Source organism: Zerene cesonia, chromosome Z (assembly GCF_012273895.1).
Source record: "Zerene cesonia ecotype Mississippi chromosome Z, Zerene_cesonia_1.1, whole genome shotgun sequence".
Classification (NCBI taxonomy): domain Eukaryota; kingdom Metazoa; phylum Arthropoda; class Insecta; order Lepidoptera; family Pieridae; genus Zerene; species Zerene cesonia.
In genome coordinates, this window is record NC_052122.1 from 6,353,299 (window position 1) to 6,381,137 (window position 27,839).

Genomic DNA, 27,839 nt, shown 5'->3' on the forward strand with positions numbered 1-27,839 from the left:
CAAAAGGCCAAATCACGACCCTCCGGTCGTGCGGCCCCATCGTCAAAGAAGAAATTTGTATTCCAATTATGACGCTATAGACGATTAAAAGTGTTGGTCATTTTAGTATTCCAAGCAAAAAGAAAAAACAGTTGTAAAAATTTTTTTGGCGTTCTAATAATATTTCATTGATTTTTAATTTCTAAATATTTCACGTCTTCGAGTTATAGGTAAGATACTGGTAAAATATGGTTGTTTATTTATAAGCAGTATTTCATTGAATAAAATTGGATTCTTAAGGATCTGAAATTTACTGGAACAACAATAATTCACGTTCCAGAGAATTATTGTCCTAAACTTGAAATACAGTGACAGTAAACAATAGAAATGCGCTCACAACGGCAATAAAATAATAATAAAAGGATAATTAATCGATTTCAGTGCATTACCGGGTACATGGGAGTAAGGGGAAATAAAATGTGGCCCCACTAGCATTAGCCGTTTGATTGCAATACGAGACCCCAATCCGAGATTCAATAAAGCTAGAGCCCCGCAGATATATTTTGACATTTCTATTTGTTAAGACATATGATTATTGTGTGGCTAATTATTTTCCAACTCAACTCAACAACTGGATAAATCAAGAACATTATAATTTTCACGATTAGTCACAATATATACTAATCTTAGCGACTGTTTGAAATATTGTTTTCTTTTTGTACTAAAAAATCAAATGAATTTATTCAAAGAGATTTTAAGATTTAAATGAGTTTAAATTTTATTGACGACAATTGTTTTTTTGTGTTTAATATGTTAGGCAACATTTGATAGATTTCCTTAATTTAATACTGCATTTAATATGTTAATTTTAAAGACATTTTTAATTACTCCTAATCGTGACTTTGTTATAATTTATGCCATATCATAAAAAGTTTACTTAAATTCAACTTGATTGAATTATTTTTGATCCAGACTTGTCGAGTAAAACATATTGCTTTATATTCACAATACATTTTGGCTATTACGTGTGATTTTTTATTTAGCTAGTCGTTGTTTGCCTAGGGTGTTTGCGTAACGCGGTTTGTTAAGGGTGGGTCCGATCAAACGTCAAGCAAACTGATGGCAATAACATTGTCTTATGGAGGTACAATTAGACTCGTGTCAGCGATCATAACTGACGTGACATTATTGATTACACGGTACATAATAACCAAAAATTATTTTTGACAGTTTCTCAAATTAGGCAACATACCAATTATAGAAACATTTTTATTTATATATTCCACACACTTTCTTAAGCATCTCCATTTGAGTATTTTGATAACTATTGTATACAACGATCTGTCTGGTGTCTGATATCTTGACTAAATAGCTATTGTTCGATGGACAGACAGAGCCTTAGTAATTCAGTTTGAATTTGACAATTCAATACTAGATCATTTAATCTGAACCTAACCATCTCGTCCAAATGAAACTATCGTGAAATGTCGTCCATATCGGATATGTGTAAACAAATCCCCACATTTTTGGTCACAGTTGTAATCTGAGACGTGCAATGTCTAGAGGCACGCGGCTGACACGCGCAAACACCCTATGTTGTCCTGTCTAATGAAATGGATATCTGACAGACTGTCAGATCTGTTGATAGAACTATAACCGCTTCAGTTTATCACAACGCGAACTTATTATAAGAAGAAGGGAGTAATACCACAGTAATTTGTGGTTATGAAATGAGATTCCAGATCCCAATCTTTAAATAACAGAGCAAACTTATAATGTTCGTGAAGTACATATAATAATTAGGTATAGATTGAAATATTCACACCGTTGCAAATGCATTAAAATTGAAAAAAAAAAAATACTGTTTATATCGGCATTTTAAGCAATCTTGTGCCTAGTTATCACTAACATATAAATTAGACACAAATATGCTGGCTGGTATGAACCTAAAATAGAGCTAATAAATGAATTTACGTGATAGCAAGTATCCTTCACAGATTCGTATAAAAGTTTTCTCTCGACATTGGGAAACGCAGTCACGTAGGAAATAAAGTGGAATTGAGTTAATGCGTTACTTGTTAGACAGCTCTTCTTGTAATGAAAATGTTTTCGTTCGAGTACAATATAGGTATCTAAAATGGAATATATGACGAATTACCAATAAACAAGTTTAATTTTTTCATCTCATAAAAGATACATTTTAAAGCGCTTAAGAAATATTATCATTTTTATGCGTTACACGAAGCTTATGTGAAATTGCGTATTTTTTTCAAAACACAATTTTTCCGAGGGCACCCTTCAAGAATATGTTTGGATACAATGGATGGAGGAACAAATAAATGTGCCCTGGGTAACTGACCGTGGACAACAAACACATGAAGCTTGACCCGTTTGCAAATGGATGAAATAAAATTTATAGTTCGTTATGTTAGTTTGGATTTAAGGAGCGAAAGATGGTAGCGTCAATATAAGAAGTCAATGTTTATTTAGGAGCCAGTGTTTTGAGATTTTTTGTTTTGTAGCACCGTTTGTTTGCCACTTACCTGGTTGCCGAAGATGTGAGTGTGCATCCAGTGTCGATTTAGACATAGCTGATAATGAATTTGTCCCATAGCCTGTAACAAATATTTTAATTAATAAAAACATTCAATCTCTTTTTGTGAAAAAATGAAATAATCACAAATAATCATCTAGGAAATTCACTGAGTATGATTAGATGCACATCATAGCAATCTATTATGCTTCATTAAGACAGAAGTATTATTTATACGCAATTACGTGATCAGCCTTACGCCGAATATTTCTTAATAGTGTCAGTTTAACATCTGTAACACAGAGCTCAGGACATCTTTAGTGAGCTGCAGGGTTTGAAAATGATAAATTAGTTATGCACATTGCGATTTTGTTTTGTATGGGACTGATTAGCACTGTACAAATTATGCGACGATAAATTGTATTACGAATTCGCATATAACATGCGGTTGTTGCTTGTGCCATAACATAGGCGTGTCAGGGCCAAACACAGCAAATTGTTTTATAATTAACACGACCACCTCATCAACGCGCCTCGAGCGTAATCTCTGCAGATAATACAGCCCAGTATTCTGTGGGCGATGACACTGCCTCAGGCTCTATAAGGGGCAAGTTTAGATCAATTTTGCACTCTAAAATCAACACCATTAAGTTTAGTATTGGCTACGCTCTATAGATAAAGGAGAAGTCTTTGATGCTTTCAATAGGATTTCACGCGCTGTTAGTGTTAGAGCAACATTGCGGAAACTCCTTTTGATTTCGGTGTATTTTTGATTCTATGTTCTATGCTCATTGATTTTTTGGGGGACTGATAGATGATTGTTATGAATTGTTTGATTCATATGAACTATAAAACTACTTTTTAGAATCATTTTTTTGTACAAATCGTCTGAAGTCATAAAAAGATTTACATTTATTATAGAGTTTGAGTGTTACCTGAAAATTACGTAGGTACTAAAGTAAAAGAAAGCGATACAAAACAAAATAAGAATTTACAATTTTAAACATGTTAGGTTATGTAATATAGACATCATTGTGTGTTGCTAGCATCTTAAAAACATTTTATGGTATATTTTTACACGCATGGACATAGGATATTTCATTGTTTGCTCACGTATCAGCACACTATCCCAAAGCATCGATCATGCATGTAACTCGAGATCACAGTAACATTGGGTAAAAATTATTTTTCTAGAATGTTCAGTGAATCACGCTTAGACGTTTACACACTATCTACAGAAGTTAGGTAGATGCCTATGTCACAGAAAGATAACTGTGATCACATCAAGCAGATTTCTTTCTGATTTAAATTTTGATGAGTTGAAAGCAAAATAACAAGGAGGTAGGAGTAAGTATTGATAAAGTTATCTTTGATAACAGTTAGATTTTATAAAAAAAATCTACATTTAGGAGATATATTGCTTATACTTTTCTATTAATTAAGAAATGTCTTATTAGCTAATAACTGCTAAAGATAATATAATAGTATAATATTTAATGCACAAATTAAGATTACTAAATACTAAAACAACCATTTTACTCTTAATTCTACTTAAGACTAGACCAAGGTCAGCCTTGTCAGCATTAAATTAAATAAACTCAAAACAACAGCAGAGATTCTAGACTCAAGAGGTAAAAGGTGATTTTCATGAATTCTATTTCGTTAAAACTTTTTTCAATTTACTAAAGACAAAGAAATAAAAAAACGTACAGCTGCAGATTAAAAATTGGCGATGACAAATTTCATGCCCGCGGGCTGTTTACCAAACTGACGCCTTTGTCAAATGTTTTCGCACGAGCCCTTTGATCTCTTGCTATGCAATGGTTAAGCCCTTTGAGATTTTGTCTCGCCTCACTTATTATACACAATTTTGGTATGTAAGTACCTCTATCCGACGATTAGGAACGATGGGAGGAGAAGTGGATTATTGTATTTATTTTGCGTAGCTGTGACGGTATTTCAATAAGTCATTTATGTTAATGTTTATTATTTATTTTTTTAATAGATCGAAATATTAATGAATACACAAAACCGAAAATTGTATGAAGCACTTCTTTGTTCAGAATAATTTAAATTTGAAATGCTTTTGAATTGTCATTTAATATAACAATAAGGTTGTTCGACATGATACATGTGTTTATACAATTTGTTGAATATTCATGTATTCAATTTTTTCCAATCAAGTATTAACTGAACATCTTAATAATTAATAGATTTATGAAAAGAACGATATTAGAAATGTCAGAATATCCATAATTAGATCCAACTAGGGACAAATAAATAAATACGACCTGAGAGAACTACACGACATAAAATGAGCACGCACACAATCATACAAGCAACGAATCAACGATGTTGGTACACAGGGCCGCACGCACACATACACATTACACGCCTACGTTTTATGCTCAAAAATAAGAGTACGTAATTTTCAAAAAATAATTATCAAAAAGAAACAAAATAACAAAATAATCATTCAATTTTTTTTTATCGAAAGAGGTGTTTGGAGGTATCTTTGCGATTTTTTTCTATAGTATCAAATTAGTAGCATTATGTTTTCCACACTATCAATTAAGCATATATCCTGAAGCAAATTATACGATTTTCATTTATGCATTTAGCTCCTGTAGTTTTCTTTAGGCTAATGCGTTAGCCCAATAATGTTTGAATATTATATAATAGCTGTACAGAGTATGGTGTAAAGCTAAGGCAGATAACGGTCTGATTTTCATTTTAAATTACAATCCTCCGCTTAATATACCCTAGAAAACGTACAGCGCTCGTTTTCGCTTCACGGCACGCAAAACAATAGGGGCGCTTACTGTTTCCCTTGAAGCGCCTGAAGCGTTTTCCCCAGCAGACTATCCTTTTCACACTTACCTAAATCGGATGGGAGAGAGGAGCATAGAAAATCACTAGCGAATACTACTTTCAGTTAATTTTCCAAGCCGCCGTTCGCTTCGTCTCCTTTCAACGAAACCCCGGTTTTATACATTTTTTTTCTTTTTCCTTTATCTAATTCTCGATTCTGGCGTTTTTAATAATGTTTCACTCATTTATATAAAGTGTCGCATATATATTACTAACAAGGTCTTACATCTATTAAAAATTTCATATGTTTTGTAAATATATTTAAGCAAACGCTTTGAGCGTTGAGTTATTATAATATAGTTTACACACTCAGAAAAAACTATTAATAAAGTACCAAATTCCGGCGTGAGTATGCAAAATATAGTCATTCATAACTATTTAGCCATTAGGGAATTTAGTCATTAGGGGCGTCACCTAACAAATCTCAGATAATGAATATCGTTTAGTTTAAATAATGTCGCCTGCGTATTTATAATTCGTTTTGAGCGAGCGACGGGGGATCATGGTGTATAGGTCGATTTGGGGGCTTATTACCTACTCATGTAATCTGCGCCATTTAGACTTTTTCTTGAAAATCATGTTAATCACCTCAAAAAAGAGTTGAAATAATTATACATGGAAACACATATCAATTACAAGAATGTTAGACTGAAACGATATGCTTTGCTTACCTATATCTTCAATGAGTGCGTCTCCCAAAGTAACTGGGTAAATATATTGCGAAGACAACCTTGAATTGGTATTTTAAAATGGCATTTTGAAAAAATGCACAAAATAATACAGATTTTGTAAATCCCTAGCATTTATATTTTTGGCGCAACAAAATTATTGACTTCAGCTTTATAAAGTTGGGAACGGGTATACGAAACATTTTCGGCCATGTATTATCGAGTGATGCCATAATAACCGTAAGTATAATCGGTCCCTAGGGCGAGACAAAATCGTTTGTAGCTATTGTATAGGGGCATTAAGTCGTCACGGCTCGACGCGACGCCGATATTGTATGTTTGACTCGTTCTGTCATCATTCGCTATCATTAATCATTAATGAATAAGGAGTCAATGATGTAAAGCAATTATCTTTAATGTCGTAAAGGAAATTATAAGCTCTGATAATTTCTTAAAATTCCTATTTATAACTGCCAGTGAAACATTAGCTCATATCTTATATCTTTAAACTTTTAACAAATAGGAGGCGTTTGAGTAGTCCCAATTTATTATGACTCTTTCTGACATCTATTGGCGAATAATAATACTATTTTTTGGCTAATAATTAAAGCTAAAACAAAAAAAAAAATACCGAGCAAAGCTCGGTCATCCATGTACTAAATATTAGTAGATTGTAGATATTTACATGCTACCATTATCTAATGCAGCATAAATAACAAAATCATAGAATTAGAATTAAAATGTATATATAAATACACAACAGAATATATAGAAAATTTAATACCAACTGATTAACTAAAACTGATTTAAGTGTAACATTGTACGAGAAGTCAAGCGAGGAAACAATGAAAAACGGCATTGAAGCGTAGCGATAACTTCCCCCACCCTAGATAATATTGCATCACTTACCGAAATATTGTAAATGTCAATCAAAGAATTAAACTCATATTGTTCACTTTACGCGGCGCGTGGCCGTCGCGCGCTCGCTCTGACATTGCGTGCTATGTTTTGGGGTAGTTTCGATTTGAACGTTAAAAATGTTTAGCGAAATATTGTACATGCAACTTGCATTCTTGAATGTAATTGTGTTTAATTGAAATGTTTCTTAACACGTAACTATGAATTGTTTCAGCGCAACTAAATGCCGAGAGGTGGTAACGAGCTTCTTGATCGAATAATTTGTACAGTGCCTGCATATTATTTCGAGTATTATTTTCAGGTTTGTTAGAAATGTAACGAGAAGGCATTTCTGATATAGATATATCTTATAATGCTCGTGTCAGAATGTTAGTTGCCTTAGTCCTCCGAAACGGGACCGATTCAAATGAAATTTTGTGTGCATATCGGTTAGGTCTGAGAATCAGCAAATATAATTTTTTTACAACCCTTAATGATTTGAATAAGACCAGCTAGTATAAACGTTTGTTTAATATTGAACCATACCCAGATATACAATTTCGTATGATGCAGTGCAAGCCCTTCAGTGTAGCCACGGTAACTTATTCATGAAATCCTTCCTACTAATATTATAAATGAGAAAGTTTGTAAGGATGTGTGTGTGTTTGTTGCTCTTTCACGCAAAAACTACTGAACAGATTGCCATTATATTTGGTACGTTACGGTACGGCAACTTTTCATCTCGATATTCCTACGGGATACGGACTTACGCGGGTGAAATTGCGGGGCGAAACTAGTATGTTTATAAAGGTAAGATAGAGTTGTAATTTTATTATCTACCATTTACTCAAAAAACACTGAATGTATTTTTATGTTTTTATTAAATAGCAAGCTACATCACATATAATTAGCAAAGGACAGTATTTTTCTTTATTGACAGTACTAATAGGTCTCCATTTAAAATTAAATCAACTAAAATAGCTGTATTCCACAAGTATCTTTAATTCACAAACCTACGAACCTGAAGGAAAAATTAAGGATGATTGTTTTCAACGTATAAAGTTCCAAATTTTATATGTGGTAAATATATTATATCTGATTAATAAAATAAATCATCTAATGTTTTCTTTTATTAATCGAATAGACTTCTAAGATTGGTGTTTAAGTTATTGAAATAAAATCATATAGAGCATATATATAACACTAGTTTACAGCCCATAGCTTTGTCCGCGTAGTTAAAAGAAAACATAGATAATCCTCGGACTTTTCTCGCATAATTCCCGCCCTGTGAGATATCCGGGATAAAAGCTATTCTCTGTCCTTTCTTCTTTACTAAATTTCATTTAAATCAGTTCATTGGTTTAGGCGTGAAGTAGAGACATGCAGATAGGCAGTGTTACTTTTGCATTTATAATATTAGCCGGTAGCTTTAAAATATACATACGTTACAAACAAAACAACCACAAACTATTATTATACACCTATTATCTGTATTATTACCAATTATAATAATGATTACATACCTTGTGTACCCTGTGTTGTTGCATGTGTTGACCACGAACTTTTATATGATGCATCTGAAAATAAGAACATCTATTAAAATATTTTTTTTTTTATTAAACGCTTCCAGTTATTTTATAGTGGTAATTTTTGTTTCAGTCCGAATTGTAAATAAGGATTAGGTACTTTAATAAGTTATATATAATTCCGATAACACGGGTAGATTTTGGTATTTAAATACTTTTCACGAATTATAGTCGCGAACAAACGACGCGTGTCCATTTAACTTTTTCAAGTTAAAATCATCGGTTTATCGATAAGATAGATAAAGTCAAAATAGACATCAGGGGTATGGGTTAGTACAGAGAGAGTTGTGATTTTAATTTGTAGAGTTAAAATTATTTCATTAGTTGCTTTATAATTGCACAGCTCGTGATAATTTAACAAATTGTATACTTCATTTGTATTTTATGTTTGGGCGTTGTCATCCGATCGGAAAGTTTATAAAATTTAATACTTAGGAAGTATATTAAGGGAAAATCCACATAGGAATGAGATTTTTCACCGCGGTCACTTTCTAACTTAACTGTGTCCAGACGGAAAAACTGTATCGAAAAATCACTCTGTTGTGACGTGAAAGAAAGACAAACAAATGCACTTTCGCATTCATTTTTTTATAAAGACGTTATTACGGATTTTCCACCGTATTCGCGGGCAGGCTTTCATAGTTCAGTTAAATACCTAGTGTTGCGTAATCGTCATATCAAGTTATTATTTATATAAACACTATCTGCGCCCCGCGGTTTCACCCACGTAAGTCTGTATCCCGTAGGAATATCGGGATAAAAAGTTACCTATATGTTATTCCAGTTGTCCAGCTGTCTACATACCAAATTTCATTGCAATCGATTCAGTAGTCTTTGCGTGAAAGAGCAACAAACACACACAATTCCTCACAAACTTTCGCATTTATAATATTAGTAGGATGACCACGAGCCGGCAAGATCATGAGAAACAGAAGTATAGCGGAGTGAAGACATAGTACCTATACTTATAAAAATCGAATTAACGAAATTTCAAAAAGCTTTATTACGTTTTGTTAAATTATGACGAATATGATAGAACATACCCTTATGCACGCCAGGAAATACAAAATAAAGCCCCAAACATGTTATATAACATACAATCAGACTTTATTCTAAAAAATAATGTGTTTTTAATTTTTCCCAACAAAAAAATTAAAAACATTGTTTGTAAAAAGGTGCTTAGAATCACACCCAAAAAAAAAATTGGAATAAAGTATTTATATATATTTTTTATTAAACTATTACGTAGAGCTTATGTATTCAGGTTTTAAAAGGCATACGGACTCAATACGGGCTCATACAACAATTTTCTATACTAAAAATGTCGCCTCTTATTAACCCACCACAAAAAAATTACGAAAAAACATTTTTCTCAAAAAAAAAAAAATCACTTATTAGATTCTACCTCTACACACATATTTGTAAGACAAATTAAAAAAACGAACATTGATGAATGCTTAATATGCAGCAAATATATGCGTAAGTTATAAAAGTTAGATTCCACCCTAATGTTCAGGGGTGTTCCTGACCCATGACGGCACTGTGGTCAGAGGTCAACCCCTAGTCACTGTTTATAGTCACGCTTTGTTTTACGAACTCATAGTTAATATAAATCGTTTTCAAATATTAATTGATTCTTCGACAAACAATACGTTAATTTTAATCACGTAACGTGTACGTATAATAATTTAATTTTCTCGTTTATACAATTTGCTTTTCTGCTATCAGGGTTTTCTTCGGTTTATTTCAATATTTCTTAATGTGGAGAAGAAATCAAGAGAGTTGTCTATCCAGAAATATTGCTATCTAATATTATTACTCGTGAAACCCAATATTTATTTTTATTTTTTTTATCAAGATCGATTTAAGCCCGGGGGCTGTCTATTTGCTCGTAGATATAATCAAACGAATTATTATTGATAATAGTAATGGAGAGGTAATAATTAAATTACATTTAAGTGTCAATAAGCAGTGGTGGCTCATTGGTGACAACCTCGGACTTCAAAATCGATAAGTCGGGGTTCGAAACCGGGCGAGCGTACAGGAAATAAATTGATTTTTCAATTTATCTGCACATGTGGATAACATGACCACTGCTTAAAACGGTGAAGGAAAACATCGTGAGGAAACCGGCATGTCCAAGAATCAAAAGTTCGACGACATGTGACATCTGCCAACCCGCACTTGGCCAGCGTGGTGGATTTTGGCCTGAACCCTCATAGGAGGCCTGTGTCCCAGCAGTGGGAACATATATAGGCTGATGACGAAGTGTCAATAATTAGGAGCAGAAATAGATTTTCATGCGTATTTTTATAGGTCTATTGATTTACAAATATCTATTAATTTGCATAAATCATTGCCTAAGCGAGCTTCATAAACGTGATCATGGAATGCACGGCGGTTGCGGAGTACAGGGCAAGGCACATGGGTTGTGCTAGGTCCCTCCCTGAGGTTTTCGGTAGCCCACACAAGGTGCTTAGCTTTATGGAGGAGCTGGGATGGTTCCAGCTTTGACTGGCTACCCCCTCCTTTTCTATTCACGCAAAATAGGCGCCAGTCGTCGAGTTGCGGAAAACGTGACCGTTTATTATTATTATTATTTATAATTTAGGTGGTATAACCTCGCCCATTGCTGGGGAAATACTCCAAAGTTGCGGGCTTTTGGCCAAAGCAACTTTAGGAGAATATGTAAATATATATATATATATATATATATATATATATATATATATATATATATATATATATATATATATATATATTTTATATTCAGGGTATAGATAGAAATTTCCTTACAATTCTACATGTGTTAAGAATTACGGCGTTGGTCTCCTACTCTTTGTTTGCCTACAATCATTTCAGGAAATTTTGATATAAAACGTGCGTGTAACGGTGTGAGGTATGCTTTCGTGTTTCTTTCGAGGTCTGTGAGGATGAAATAATGGCGCATGATGAAAATATTCATTTCTTTCGACCACGTTTTACGGGTGCGCCGACCATCTAGATTATTATTATTAATCATATTATTAAAGTTTTAAGATGAGATAAACCAATTGAATCAATATGTGCTTTATTTTCTTATTTTGAAAAAGCTATGATAGACAAAAATGTTTAATTTTATTATGAATTGAACTGTTTATAAAAGTTATAAGAATTTAATTACTCTCTTACAAGGGTTAAAATTATTATGATTTGCAGAAATGTAACACTCTGAACGGAATATAAAATCGGAAATTAAGATCATAATATTTTTGTATTGTTATGTAAGTAAGTTCCGTTATTAACATGTGATCTTGTGATCAGCAAGCCGCACGAAAATTTCTTCCATGATAATATCTTCTGATATATATTATGTATGGATAATGGTTGAGATAAATGTATAATTGAGAATAGTGAGTGTCAGCTCCAGATCCGTTGGTTGGTTGAGCAGTGGTGTACTTTCATGTATATAGAAATCTACACATACAACATACTTGATTTTTTTTAAGATTATAGTTAGCCCAACTATCTTGATGAATGAAATTAAAATTAGTCAGGTTGTACGGCCCAACAACAGTACGGTACGGTTATTGTTGTACAATTATTTGTTGTTGTTTATCCGTAGCACATTTTTGTAGACCAGCTGACGACTCAGGCTCTCAACAACCAGGTGACTTCATCATCATCGTCAGCTCATATATGTTCCCATTGCAGGGGCACAGGACTCCTGTTAGGGTTTGGGCCTTAATCCACCACACTCGCCAAGTGCGCGTTGGCAAATGTCACATGTCCTTGAAATGCAGTTAATTAGGTAACTTATCGATCTTCAAAATAGTGAGTTACAATCCTATAAAGAGACTATTTTTCAAGCCGAATGAGGAGGAGATTACCGACTTTTTTATTTACTGGAAGTTTACCACTGCTCAACCCACCTACAGAACTCCAGCTGACGATCATCATGATATCTTAACCATTATACAAGTTATCATCCAGAGAGGAATAGGTCATGAAATTGCTGACTCGAGGACTTTCTTTTTATTTATTGATAATACAATTCAAATCCTTACATAGTATTATAACATAACATAGAAATATTCATAACTGATGCAAACATAAACTTTTTTAAGTTTTTCCGTGCACCATAAGACAATTACTATTAGAGCACAATAGACGCAACTAAAATTCCGCCCCCAATTCCGCATTAATATGTTCTTTTCAACAAAATTAATTTATGTTTAGACGAATACTGTAGGTAATTGTATTTTTTCTCAATCACAATCCAATTTTTAATGATGATATACATCACTGAAGAGTAATCTCATAATTTAATTTAAATAAGGTCGTAAACTATCGTCTACTGGATTTACAATCCTTCAATGAGAGTCTTAGTAAATGTTAGCGAAGTCGATAAAAAGATCTCATTAAACGAATTCTGTTCTTTCCAGTTTTCACAAAGGTGTAAAAGTCTTCATTTTAACACGGTGTTTAAACGCGAGCAATTAAAGGAAGATGACACTTGTATCGTTAGTCAGAACTAGGGTGTCTCGAGTAGTAAATTGGTCTTACGGCAGCTCACAATCCCTGCTATTTAGTGCCTTTCGACTCATACAACACGTCGAGGACACTTTTCGCACGTTTCTGTTAGTTACAAACAAAGTTTAAAACACAGTATACATAATTCGGGCACTATTTCATTTCATTCAACAAACAATATGTGTGTATATTATAACAGAGTGTACTTTATTACAGAACATGATAGCATTGTTTGTATTTATTAATAACTGCCGGCCGCTCCGGCTTCACGCGCGTTTTTTTACTCCATCAACCATCCTTGCCAGGTAACAAAGACGAAAAAATAATGACGAAGAAAATAGTGCTCGAGCATCCTCGAGATTTACGGTTAGCAACACATTTGGCGATTGATTTATATTTATATATATATATATATATATATTAAGATTTAAATAATAAAAGTTCCTATAATGCCATCGGCTGAGATTATTTCTAAACAGGAAATTAAAAACGCAGATGATCCTGTCATTTCGTTAAATACCCAAAAGCCCAAATTTCAAACAGTTTTTTAATAATCGAATATAAATTTAAGTAAGTGACTCAGTTCTCATCTTTAATTATCGATAATATATGGATGTTTCATGATTAATATTATTCCTATAAATCTATTTGAAACACACAATTGGTATTACATAAATGTCATTTTTACTCCGAGCTTTAATTGGTCAATAACTATACACCTCATCATATTTAGTATAAGTATTTTTGAGTATAATCAGAATATGTTTCTATAATTTAGTGAAATTTCGTGAAAGTTCTTGAAATTTCAAGTACCTACAGACTAACTCTACGTAGGCATTTAGCTACGCCGACGCTACGACGTAGGAACATGTTGTTTAATAGCCGCTACAAAATGCTTATAATTTTCTATTGTTGTACATACTGTTTTATATCCTAAAAACCATTCAAGCACTCCTATCTATTTTTTATGCAATATATTATCAAAGGAAATTGATCATGAATGTACTCTAATAATAAAGTCACTTTTGGAGTGTTTTTTCTTTTCCAAATGAGTGAAATAGTGCTGTCAACGATAGGTATTAATTAAAGGTGTGCTGATTTAAAACGAAAAGTCATAAGTACTGGCTTATTTATAATTACTGACTTATAACAGAGACTTTTTTTTTAATTTATACACGAAAAGAGGAGGCCGTGCTTCCCGTGTAATATTATAATATTAAATTATAAACGAATTAATCCAATACGATTTGTAATTATTACTGAAAGGATAATGTCATTTTATGTAATAAAATAAACAAAACTGGAGAAGCGACTGTTTTTGTGTGAAATTACTATTTTATATGGCCCAATAATAAATAAAAATATATAACAAAGTATAAACTCGCTTGTTTACAACGTTGCATTACTATAACTCTACATACGATATCTTTAAACAGTATACATCATGCAATGCATCTGACGTAGTGCACATAACACTTCACAGCACAACAATCACAAATAAGGAAATATATTCACCAAAAAGCATCGAGAAGTTGGTAAACGTTCCCGACCGACTCAGATAGTCGGCGGAACCTTTGATGTCGAGCATGGCGCGCGTTAGATCGTCGACGGGAGCATTATACGTACGTTACGCATCGCAGTGCCGACACGTTCGACTAACATCTGCATCCGACGATATTCCCTATTTAGGGGCGGGCGCTTTTCAAAACCCGCCCCTTACCGACCCCCTCTCTTTTTCACAACCCACGCCGCCAATAGCAAAACTCTACGGCTAATCTTTATCTGAGAAAAATAAACAGGGGTGGGAGTTAATGACGAGGTACTCCTACGGCGCTGGTAATCAGGAGGCTTTGTGGGCCGCGACAGCCTGTTAGCGAGCTTATCCGTCGATGGTTTGGCGAAAATTGAATGCTTTGTGCCGCTTTCAGTTTGCTTTTTTGTTCATACTATCCAGACTTGCTGCAGAACAATCGAATTCTACAATTTAATAGGCTCTCGTTTCGGAGAAAGATACTCTGAAAGCAACAGTAGTATTGTCGATGTAATAGTTGAAATACGATTATCCTTGTGGTATGTTTGTTTCAGTAAGATATATCTATATATATCTTATTAGATATATACCTATTATATATCTACACATACTATCTTGGTTAAGTTTATTGATGAATTATTTCGCCATTTGAATGTTTAATGTATTATAAGATAGATAATTTTATTTCGATTAGTTCTAAAACAATTGTTTATAATAACAAAATTACAAATATTTTGCTAAGGTATTGTATTTTTCCCTAAATGTATTCATTTGTCATCATCGCATATTTTTCCTATTAAGCATATTTCGCGGTGAACAATAGCGGTTCAGTCTTTTGTACATGTGTTCTTTTTCATTTATTATTAATTGTGGCCGTGAATGTTTCCTCTCATTTCGATTGTTTAGACCTCCATTGTCTTTGTGTTCAATTTGTCGAGCTCGAACAATTATAAAAAACCGTATTTTTATCATTATTCATTCACAATACCTGTTTAAAACATTCATAAATATTTGGCAATGATGTGTTTATAAAATCATAAACTTCAAATTAGGAATTTTTCTTGTAAGTCACGAAAAAGCTATATAATGCATATGATTCGATTTTTCGAACCATTAAGTAAAGGCAAAAGTTTTGTTTATCAACAGAGATCGCACGTGCAATACAGAATAAATACACAAGTTATGCAAAGTACAAGTAACGTCGCGTCACTGATATCGAGATAGGGTTCTAATGTCGATTGTCGCCCCTCGCATACTCCAACAACATTACATTTGCTATTTATTGCCCCAGCGAGTCGTGAACACATTCTTACATTTTAAGACTGAATTCTCGTACGACAGTGCTTTAAATCTTTATATATACAATTATATTTTATGTAGTTACAATAATTGCTAATATTAGATAATTTTATTAAAATAAAGATAAAAACGTATAAAAATATGTTTTTTCTCGAGGATTTCGCTGATCGTTATTTCTAAGTGTTCGCCTAAAATGCAAATCTAGAATTATTTCAATATTTTAGAAATAAAAGCCAAGCGCTCAATGCAACAAAGTAGGTATCGTTTCGACAGAGCATAGATTGCTTTGTAAAACAATCGTTAGGGACAATTTGGAGTGTCAGATTAAGTGTAATATATAGATATATAAATGTGAGATTCGAGCAAGCTTCGACACGTATTAGGACAGCTTGCACCGGGGAAGGTACAACACTCCTATAGAAGATCGGCGTGAAATAGTAGCGTGCGTATGCTACTGTGTTTCGTTCAGTGAGTGGGGGAGCCGGAGGCCCCGGGTATTCTTTTCCTCGTCTTTCACAATCCGTTCCTTTATTCCCGTGGTCAAACTTTTTTTATTTATTGCTTTACATAATATATAGATTTTATTTAATCCGATAATTCATCTTTTTTTATAATCGATAGGTAGACGTTTGACCACAATCCCACCTGATGGGAAGCGGAGATGTGGTCTACGTGGGTGCACGTCTACCTAGAAGGTGGATTCACCCTGGCTTTGAAGAGCTCTTCTTTATTTTCGTTGCTTAGGAAAAATAGTGGCAGGGAGGGAATTCCATTCCTTTGCTGTATTGATGATGAAGGAAGACTCGAAGCGACGAGTTCTAATAGATGGGATATCGACAATTAAAGGATAGAATCCTTCGGTACGCCTCGAGGTACGATTGAGGACTCGTTGCAAGAAACTTTTTTTATTTTACAGCCATTACTTGATTGCATGCTTACTTGTCCGCGTTTAGTAAAGCTCTGAAATGAGCGTGACTTCTTGTTAATAATATTTTTTCAGATATATATAATCAAATCAAATCAAATCAAAAAATACATTTACAGATTATTGTGCATCAAATCATACACAAATAAATTCTATAAATAAACTCTCATATGTAGGGCATGAGAATAATATGGCATAATAAAATCTTATATCATTGGATATACCTACATACGTCGATAAAGTTGAAGCGGGTTTGTTAGAATCATTTTTCAAATTCGTAAATCGCATATTGTAAATTGTTACACTAATTATGTTAAGAAAATAGCACTTGACAGTATTTTATGGAATTTTAACTTAATTCACCAAACTATTATAGATAACAAAAGTATCAATTATAGACATCAATAATCATTATTAATTGGGTAACTACAATATTCTACGTCTACGCACATATAAATAGGCATAACTACGGAAACGTACACCGTATAGCGTGCAAAACCCGTCGCGAACTAACTAGTTATTAGCACAGTCGAATGTCATCTGCTACAATCAATTCAAAGGAGTGAAAGAACTCATGTCTATCAATGAGCGCCGAGTGTGATCTGCTTTCATTCATACCTAAGGCAAACACAATGAAGAATTAGAAACTTATTTCACTTTCTCATCAATTGGCATTGTTTAAATTGATAAATTCCATTTTTAAATATCGGATTAAGTACTGTCTTTACTTGATTTTACCTCTTTCAGTTACGTTGGGGACAATGATTGGTTCATGTCCTTTTCTAACACTCCATTTATATATGCGTCCAAAACTTAAAAAATTATCTGTTTTCTTATTTGCTATAGACTATCATAAATAAAAGATCATCGTATCATAGGATAATTATATTTATGTTACAGTTAAACCCCAATTTTTTTCATCGTTATAGCTTTGTCACATCAGTTTTTTTCTAGGAAAATCTGGAAAATGTGAATTTTCTCCACAAAACTGTTACTCTATTATGGTCAGGAAGAATTGATTCAGACCGTTTTTTATATTACGCAGCCTAATAAGGCTACCAATAATATTTTGAAAGAAAGAAAAAATAATATACCTGAACAGAACATACAAAAATTTCAGTAAAAAGATAAACATTCAGAAACGTAAACGTATTTGTTCCATTCGGGTTTAGTTAGGAAATTGCTATCACAACTGTGGATGCACTCCAGTTGAGCATAAAATCGATAGTGAAATGATTTCCACGTTTTCAATCTGTTCACATTAAACAAAACAAAAACGCATAATAAAGTACGGGCAAGGCGCTACGTAGACCGTGCTCGTGTGCATCTCGTGTACAATGTGCCTTTGTGTGTGTGTGCGGTCATGATCGATGCTGTCGCGCGGTTGCCGCGCCGCTGACTTCCGTTACGTTGCCGCCCTAGAGGCTTAGGACATGGAGTTAGAATTTGCGGTCGCTGTAGCGAAAAAAGGAGCATAAGCGTAAGCAATTTAGAAGTTTTACTTAATCTATGTTTTGTATAAAATAGTATGCAATTGTTTATAAACCTTATGACGTTTAATTCACACATGAGCTACCCGTGACATTTATATGGAATCCGTATTAACCTGGAAGATAATCCAGACTAACATCATCTTATTTTCATCCAGAAAAGACGAAAAACAGAACGCCACTTTTAAATGAAAGATAAACTAAGTCATGTTTACCTATCCAGCATTACAAAAAAATTCTCTTTTACTGTATATGTTGCTGGAATTATAATAAAAGAACAAGCATTAAAATACAATTATGTTACTTTCATGATTTCAATTTCCCATTTTTATTAAATTAAAAATCATATAATATGTTTATGTTGTATCAAAGTTAAGAAAAAATTGTAAAGCGAAAAAAAAAAATATAACATCACAGATACAAGATGATGATATTTTTTATAATTAAATGTCAAATAATTTTGTTTGCTTTTTTTGTAAATGATGAGGTTGGCACTTTCCGTTAGTAAACCACAAAAAATTAAAGCGTCTTAATTTAAATATTTAACTTAAGGCCTTGTGTATATTCAAGGCCGTAATAATAAATACCTTATCTCTTTATTGTGGTTGTAGACCCCTGATACAACTCTCATAAGTAACTCAAGAACGCATTTTAGTGAAATACTTTCTTTGTTTCAATTTTAATAATAAAGATTTTTTTGTATTTTGAGCAATTTTACTTGGATTAGAATAATATATTTTTTTTGTTAAAAAAAAATGGTAACCGCAGCAGAGCTACGGCAAACAGCTATTAACAGTATCGCTTCTCTTTTGTCCATGAACAATACCTTTTTTGTCCCGATCAAGATTAGAAATACGATTATTATATTGTGTTTTCACATGCCTAATCTTGTCTAGGAAGCCGTGAATTTTCCTTGTTGTACCTACTACTTGATAAAGAACAATAAAAATATATTTCTTTAGAAAAATATTGAAAATGGTAAAAGAAATCGATATTCACCTTAATCTTCTACACAAATAACCCAAGGTTATGAAGACGATTAGCCACATAGGTAATAAATAATATTTCTGGTTTTTGAAAATCAGCAGCGCCACAATATGTGTTGTATTTGTATATGAATACCAATTGTTATGGTGATTACTGATTAGTACCTGTATTTCGATAGTAACGTACTTTACTAAAACTAATAATCAAAAAAAGGAAATCTATTGTACTCGCATATACAGCTAAGCATGCACAAAAGATTGCAAGTTGTTTCAATCAATACTTTAACAAGAGCACAACGCTCGTGACATAATAGACCTTCCCGACGTTACACAAACGCTGCCTACGTGACGTTAGACAGAAATCAAAATGAATAACCAATCTAAAATTCATATTCCAGCTAACGTGCAGACGACTCGGTTTATCCGTGTTTAATTTAAAATTAATACAAACAGGCGGCGCGCCGGAAATAAGCTTAGAGAGCAGAACACGGGGTGGTAGTCAAGGGAGGGGCGAATTAGGCATCACCGTCATCCTATTAACGGTTATTAGTAGGTAGCACTGATTTTGCGATTGGCTTTCCACCTCTCTCCATCAGATTGCTCGCATGGTTTATATTTCCGCCGTGATTTTGAGTTTGGTGAACATTCTATAATGCAAAATAGGAATATTTAAACAGGGCACGCGTGGATGGAGTAAAATCGAAAAACAAAATGTTTTTATTCTAATTTACCGTTTATAATGAAGCTTAGTATATAATAATATACATATAATATTTTTTTTAAAACACAGTTCTTTTATGGATTACTTTTACTCATTGCTGAATTGATTCTGAAAACGTATCATGTAATCGTATCACAAAAAGAATTTCATTAAATACTTATACTGTTTTTTTTTTACACCATTAATCTAGACTACCAATAAAGGTAAACCAAGTAATTAACACGGTTAGATATTACAATGAAAGCGGAAATAATAAAAGATACTTCAAATTCTTCAACATAATATAGTAAATTCAGACTGAATGTAAACAACAAAGGACGAGGCTTTATTAAAAACGTTTACAGAGAAACGGTGCGGTGCGCTTTATTAAATTTGGCTAAAGTTTTAATTGATTTAGCTTCAAGTTCGCAGACATTTAAATTATTTGTTTCAGTTATTTATCTACCACACAACTAGGTAAAACTTTTTATATTAATTAATGGATATGAAGTGATTTTGTGTAAGTATGTTTTATTCATCATATATATATGGGATATAAGGTATATTTGAATTTAATTCATATCTTTTGTTATTTATATTTCACCAGTTTTCGCTTATTTTAAAAACAGTGTATACTGTATAAAGGTACTTCACTATAATATCCAATCTCTAACTGATATTAAATCTAGTAAATTATGTAAATTTGAAAAGGCGTGATTAAAAAGGTTTTAATGTAATAATTTTATTAATGCTATAATATAATTAGCAAACTATAGTTAACTATGTTTTAATGAACAATATGTCAAGTTTTAGTGTCGAAATGATTTCCAAAATGTGGGTTATAGGTGTTCTAACAATAGTGAACTTCGACTTGCGGCCCGGATCTCTATGTCTCCGCTCTCCACCGCTGTATCCGGCGGATCCCCACCTGGGAGGGGGGAGAGGAGGACTGGGGGCACACACAATGGCTCCTTTATGCCCTCACACCGCTAATCCAGTGAAAATGAGATTAAAACTGCCTTTGTAAAGTTTTCAGTATAAACGCACGGTATAAACACATGAAATGGTTCTTTGTTATTTTTCTTTTAGCTTTTTCAACCTTATCAAGGTTAGACTATTACTTATATTACGTATTTAAAACAAATACACATATGATTATGGGGTAACAATCTCTAAATATAATAACGGTAGATATTATAACGATACGTAACTTCAAGTACAAGAAATATATATAAATATTGTCACTGATGTCCTTTTAAATATAATGAAATTACTTATTTTAAATAAACGAAAATAACTGCCCTCTATCGAAAGCTTTGGATATCAGAAGGGTAGTGAGCTTTGATCTCAATGCCACCTCTCGAAATAATTTGAAACTATCGTAAGTCTTTGCAGCTTACAAATGTTCTTCGTCAGACAGTACAGTGTGGCAATGCTGCCTCCAGCCCCATTGTGGTAGTAAATAAAAGCTATCAAAATAGTGAAGAGGGTGGGAGGGAGAGACATTTGCTTGTTAAAGCCGGAATGCATAATATGTATATGAATTAAGAATTTGAACTTAGAAGCAGAGAAACGCATACAACTTCATTGTTCCCTACACACATTCGATCCCTTTTTTTATTCTTTTTTATATTTCAGATCGATATGACCAAATGTGTCTGACGTGCTTTTTGAAGTCGGGACTAAATAATAAATCCCTTGATAATATAACGTACCTCATAGGTACATTATACATACATATACGTGTACGATATAACTTATTTAAAACATATTTTAAAAAATCATTATTGTAGCCGATAAAAATATTCAGTAGATATCATTGCAATTGAATTAAAGATAGTGTTGAGCAGATTATGTTAGCTACATATCGGTAAATAAAACAGCAATTATAGCCTGAGCGAAAATATTATACAAAAAAATAAACAAAAAGAGATTAAGAATAAAAAAATTATCAAAAAATGAATAGAAACAAATAAAAAATACGTGGGTGACTATTTTTTCTTCTTTTCTGCTTTTAACTTGTAAATAAGTTGAGATTCCAACATTTGCATATAATCGTAATATCTTGTTCCCCATGGAGAATAGGAATAATACCAATCTTTATACATTTCGAAGTCTGCTTCACCTGTAAAAACTCCATCAGCATCTAAAACAGATGCTACCACTTCCATAGGCTCCAATGGTTTATAATACAATTGAGCGACTCTTCGTCCATTCAACAAGTTATCAACGCCCTTTTTTATGCTATCAATGTCATATCCTCTCAGTGCTTGAGCTACACAATGCACGTCAAACTCTCTATCCATTCCGTGATATTTCATTAGCATCCTCGATAGAATATATGATATACTACCATAATCTGTTCTGGGAATTAAAATTGTAGAAGGAAAAATTTTATACATGGGAGCATTTTTTGCTAACCAGGGTTCAGAGGCTGTTCCCAAAACAAGAATTTTGTCTTCTGTTAATGAAATTGGTTTTATGATTTCTTTGAAAAAATCCTTTTGGAGCCTTGTTACATCAAACATTTTTTCTTCCTTAGGAACCTTTTTATAGAACATTTTGTCAGCATTGTCTACAAGTATTACAGTGGGTTGCATTATCCTACTAATTCTGTTTATAAGTTGAAACATTGTTTTCAAATTTTTTGGACCAGGGAATTTATCGTAAACGTTCATGGGAGATAAATCAATCAAAATTGAGTTCGTTTCAGTTGCAATGGCATATACTAAACTTCTCTTTCCAGAACTTTTGGGTCCTATTAAAAGATGTGCTCTGGTAGCATTAGGACACGATGAACCCATTGCGAGGAGGCAACGAATTCTTATTTGTTCTTTGACATCTCCAATGCAATGAGGAGGAAATGTTGGCGTCCACAGAACAGCTCGCGTATCAGCAGCTGCGTAGTTTCTATCTCCCCAGAAATCATCTAATGTGATGCGGGGATACTTTCTGACTATTCCTTCATCTACTAACATTTGGAACATTCTGGCGGGAGGTATTTTTTCAGGCTTTGGTGGCTTAATTTTTTTAGGTTTTTTTCTTTTTTTACTCTGTGGTGGTTTAGCAATGCCTGCAGCATTGTAATCCAATTTCAATGAATTTTTTAACATGTTTAATTCCAATCTCATCATATCATCTACAATTGGTCGCAATTTTAATTGAACATCTTTATACGCATTTTCAGTGACAAGTTCTTTTATAAATCCCTTCAATACTTGAATAGGTGCATCAGACGTGTCAATGTCTTTCCACTGATTCTGATAGAGTTCCCAAGCTTCATGTAGTGGTTCTAAACTTTTTCCTATTGCTATATAAATACCAGGATCGTTATCTGGATTAAGGCGAGATTTCTTATAATCAAGTAAACGTTTTTGTTCTCTGATTCTAGCGTCAGCTTCCAACCTTCTTTTTTCTTCTCGAGCTGCTAATTTTTCTGCTTTAATTTGTTCTTTTGTTTTTGGGGCTCCAGCTTCTGCCTTAAGTCTCTTATCTTCCTCTGTTCTCCATTCGATATATTCTTCTATAGTAAATGTTTCACCTTTTACTATTAAAATAGATCCTCCTTCATCTGGCCAGGGAAATTCATCGAAAAGACGAACTTCATTATACCATTCACGAAACCATTGTCGAATTTCACTGGATATATCTTCCATAATGTCGCCTTCTCTCAATCTAAGTACACGTGCATTTTCCTTCAAATTCTCTTCTAACCATTTTGTATAATACACCTGTCTAAATTTTCTTCTGTCTTCTTTAACTTTTTCCAATTGATTTTTTGCTGACGGTGGCGTCCAAGAAGGAATAATCATTCCTAATTTCGCCTTAAGTTTTATATCACGCTTATGTTCTCTTTTTATTTCCATGAACCGCCTGTATATTTTTTGTATAAGTTTTGCAGCTTTTATTTGTAATGATTCTCGTGCTGGAGGTTTTTTAGTGCCTGCAAGTTCCAAATACAAGTTAACATCTTTATTGTATTTTCGTACCTTCTCCCTTATCAAACATCGTGACCTTTCCATTCTTTGGATATTATTAACGTGTTCATTGTATTCCGCCAAAAGCCTTTGTTCTTCAATTTCCTGTGGTGAGAGTTGTATTGATGATGCTGCTTCAGATATGTCTTCACCCATGGCCATTTTTCTTTTTAATTCCGCTTCTTTCTCTTCTCGTATTCTTTCTTCTTCTTCTAGTCTCTCTTGTTCTTTGCGTTCAATTTCGGAAGGTGTTGGTGTTGGATCACCGATTCTATTTCCGGATAAGATTTGATCTATAATGTATTGCATTTCCTCTTGTCTTGTTTCAAATGGGTAATGAAAAGGACATAAAACCTCAATATCTTGAGGAACCATGAGGAGCTGCTGTAGTGCATTGTCTGGGTATGTAAATTCGAAAGCTTCAACATCTTCCAATGTTGCTTTCAATTCATAAAGTCTGCACGTAATAGCATCTAGAATTTTTCGGATATATGGTCGTCTTTGTACTTGATGCATTTGATCATAGCAATCACATAATTTGTTATATATATCACAATACTTGCAATATACTCGTGCAACCAATTCGACTGCTGTACCTTGAGGCTTAATTCCAACGAAAGCCGCTGCTAACTCTTGTAAGCGTTCATCTTCGGAAAATGCAATTTTCATCTGTTCTTTTATTTTCAACCATCGTTGGTAATAATCTTTGTTAGACATTTTAAATGAAGTATGTGAATCGAGTTATTATATAATTGTTATAACAACAGTTTTTGAACTATACCATATCCATCACAAAATTCAATTCAATTCAATTTTATTTTATGAATGGCAGTGATCACAAAATTGATAAAATGACAAGGCAGGCTTGACAGAAAAATTTAGCTATTGATACAATAGATTATAAATAGAACTTCATTTGCTCGAATAATATTATCTATAACTCACTAATATGGCCAAATTCACAACAAAATTATTTTCAAAATTTGAAAACCTAATGTAGCATTGATTTATAAATATGTATATATATATAAAATAAATCGAGACGATAGTTTTAAAAACCTAATAGAAAAAAATACATGCCGTATCAATTATCATAGCATACCAAAAATAATGATAAATAGGTAGTACAATGAGGAATATTCTTGCACTAGTATTTGAATACATACCTATTTAGTACGCTGTGGTGGATATCAAAGTAAAATTGCGCTTTTCTATTCATTAACAAATATACATTTTCTTTTATATAAACTGTCATCACTCCGAAGGTTACCTATTACAACCTAGATGTTGTTAAAACATATTGTATGTATAAACGCATTGAAAACTCAATATGAAATATCCACATAATTTAAGAGTACCCGCGTCGTGGAGCCTACAAAACCTTCAGGACTAAAGTCTAAAGCTAAATAAGCTTACAAAAGGAGGGGTTTGAACAATGATCGTTCAGCCCCTGTGCTGGTTACAATAAAAATGTTTCAAGTGCGCCTCCGTACGTTTCATTGAACATTAGCATCGACGCACGCGTTCGCTGCTCACTTCCGGTGCGCGCGTGTCGCTTTTCTGCATACAAATAATTGACGAGCGCTAGCGAGTTATAGGCGAACGTTTCATGAGCGGTAGCGGGTAATGCGTTTAAGAGCCAGTCATAGCGCAGAATCCATTTCGAAGTTTAAAAGAAGAGCAATTTACATGCTTAAACCAATACTTTATATTGATTAAAAATATCTTTTGTATATATTGTTCATTATCCTAAGGCAATAAAGTCAAACATTAAAGTAGATAGATATGTTTAACTTAACCAAAAAGGCTGATATGAAAATTGAGTTTCATAATTATGTACGATCATTGGATTAGTATAGATTGATGATTTTAATAGTTTGACAGTGCGGATTTCCTAATAAGAGTATCGTTTATGTTATAATAAATTAAGAATATGATCGTTCAAACATAGAAGTACGTAAGTTGTAACTTACCGAACATAAACCTGTGCAACAAGTAAATAAAACTACGGATTCAAAATGGCTACTAAAATATTAAATAATTAATTGATTTATAACGAAATACCAATCCTTTTAAATTAATGATTATAATAATGTTTATTTCAAAAAGAAGAAGAAAATTGTTTAATAAAGCTTAAATGTAACATTTCAACTTCATTATTCTTGTATCTATACAGCTATATAAAATAACTAATTTATAATACGCTTATAACTTGGCACAGTCACTGAAACAGCATCGCCCAAAATGCAATGTAACAATGATTTATTTAGTCCCTCCTATGTATTCATTACTGGTGTAGAAATTTGAGCCATTAATTTTGTTAACTCTGTCTCGGTCAATAAAACAAGCTAAGGGTGAAGCCAAAGGGATCGGCTTGTTATAAAATCTACATTATGATTATTTTCTTATCTTAAACAATAAATTTTGTTGCAGTTTCAGTTTTTTAATTAATTAAATTTTTAAATAATCAGTTGTTGTAAATTAAAGGAAATCAACGAAACATTTAAAACGATAAAGAATATGTCAGTTATATATAATTTCGATAACCTTTCATGTTTTTTTTTTTACCAAACAAACAATGACTCCAAAATCGATGATAATTCATAAGTAAACTCTCTATAGATCGAAAAAAATGTCGCCATTGAGTTATAACATAGTTCCATACTCAATAATATCAGAGAATGAGTCTCCTCCCCACAGTTCTCACGACATCATCTTCATTAATTGTTAATCTGGTAGCGCAACAAATTAGCCTCTCCACCCATTCAGTTAGTCAGCTCCTACCGGAACCGATTGCAGCGATTGACTATACTTGCAATGGAGTATCATCGGCAAAAGCTCATCGACAAAGTCATTGTATATGAAAATATCAAACCGTAATAATGTTTATTTAAAAAATAGAAAAATTCGATCATAAGCCGGTTATCAATTTTTCGAAATCGATTACGATTGGCCAAGAAGTTTTAAGATTTGTCTTTGTAACAGTCAGGAGACCTTCAACGTCTTTTTCATATATAAATGCTGAAACATTGAGTTTCAGAGGAAATTAGGTAAAAAGAAGATGAGTTTTTTTTATTAAACAAACTGTCTCCTGTGATTATCATTATATAATGTCTAATCCAATAAAAATGGGAAGAGTTTAAAAATAGTAACGAAAAATAATCATAACCTCGATCAGCCACGTACATTTACAGTATTAAGTCAACCCTACAGTATATCTGATCTTTTGTAATAGGTACCATGAGAAAAATCTCATCGCTACACGGTTGTCACCACAAATTTGTGAACTTTCAAAGCGTGCATGCACTAACATTAGATGCGCTTACTGGGGTCGATCTGACCCCTAACCGGGACCTGACATTATTTGAATATGATTGTGATCTCTCGAATATGTTATTGAATACATGTTGGTTTGAATTGCCAATTAAAACTTTTCTGTGTTATTATAATATTTTCAGCTATATTTTCGTGTACTTATTAACGGTAATAATATCAGTAACAAATAATTTTTATATTTAATGTGTTTATAAATGAATATGCTCTCGTCCCTTCACCAGTATTAAAGGTTTAAATAAAACATAATGGCACTTAGTTCTATGTGGCTCTTACTTTCACGTATTTCATATACAAAAGTGACATTATTTATGAAATTTCAATATTATAAATAACTATCATAATTCGAAATATACATAAATAAGGGTGGTGTTATGGACCGTATCGAATGTTAGCGTGCGCCACTTCAACAGTGGATTCGAGAGCTCTTAATTACATACAACATGTGACGACGCGTGCCAAAGTTTAGTTATGGCCCTGGGTGGCCATCGCTGGATCTGTTTGTTCATTCCATTGCCGTTGATTATGTTTTTTTTTTCTGGGTTTTCGATT

General features: G+C 33.0%; 2 protein-coding genes across 3 annotated transcripts in view; both read right to left on the bottom strand.

Annotated features, from left to right (window-relative positions):
* The window catches only part of LOC119835889 (DNA-binding protein D-ETS-3-like), a 58,013-nt gene that overhangs the window by 14,277 nt on the left and 15,897 nt on the right, over nucleotides 1–27,839 (bottom strand). For both annotated transcript variants that reach the window (XM_038360988.1, XM_038360987.1), the window contains exons 4-5: nucleotides 8,472–8,525; nucleotides 2,523–2,594 (exon numbers count right to left, since the gene is read on the bottom strand). In XM_038360988.1, the coding sequence (XP_038216916.1) occupies nucleotides 2,523–2,594; nucleotides 8,472–8,525 (126 nt within the window). The remainder of the gene's footprint in view (nucleotides 1–2,522; nucleotides 2,595–8,471; nucleotides 8,526–27,839) is intronic.
* Nucleotides 21,969–24,671, bottom strand: LOC119835888 (IQ and AAA domain-containing protein 1-like). The gene has a single exon (XM_038360986.1). The coding sequence runs from the start codon at nucleotides 24,669–24,671 to the stop codon at nucleotides 21,969–21,971; it is 2,703 nt and encodes a 900-aa protein (XP_038216914.1).

Excerpts from the sequence above, each read along its gene's own strand:
- LOC119835888 (XM_038360986.1), bottom strand. The coding sequence starts at position 24,671 with ATGTCTAACAAAGATTATTACCAACGATGGTTGAAAATAAAAGAACAG.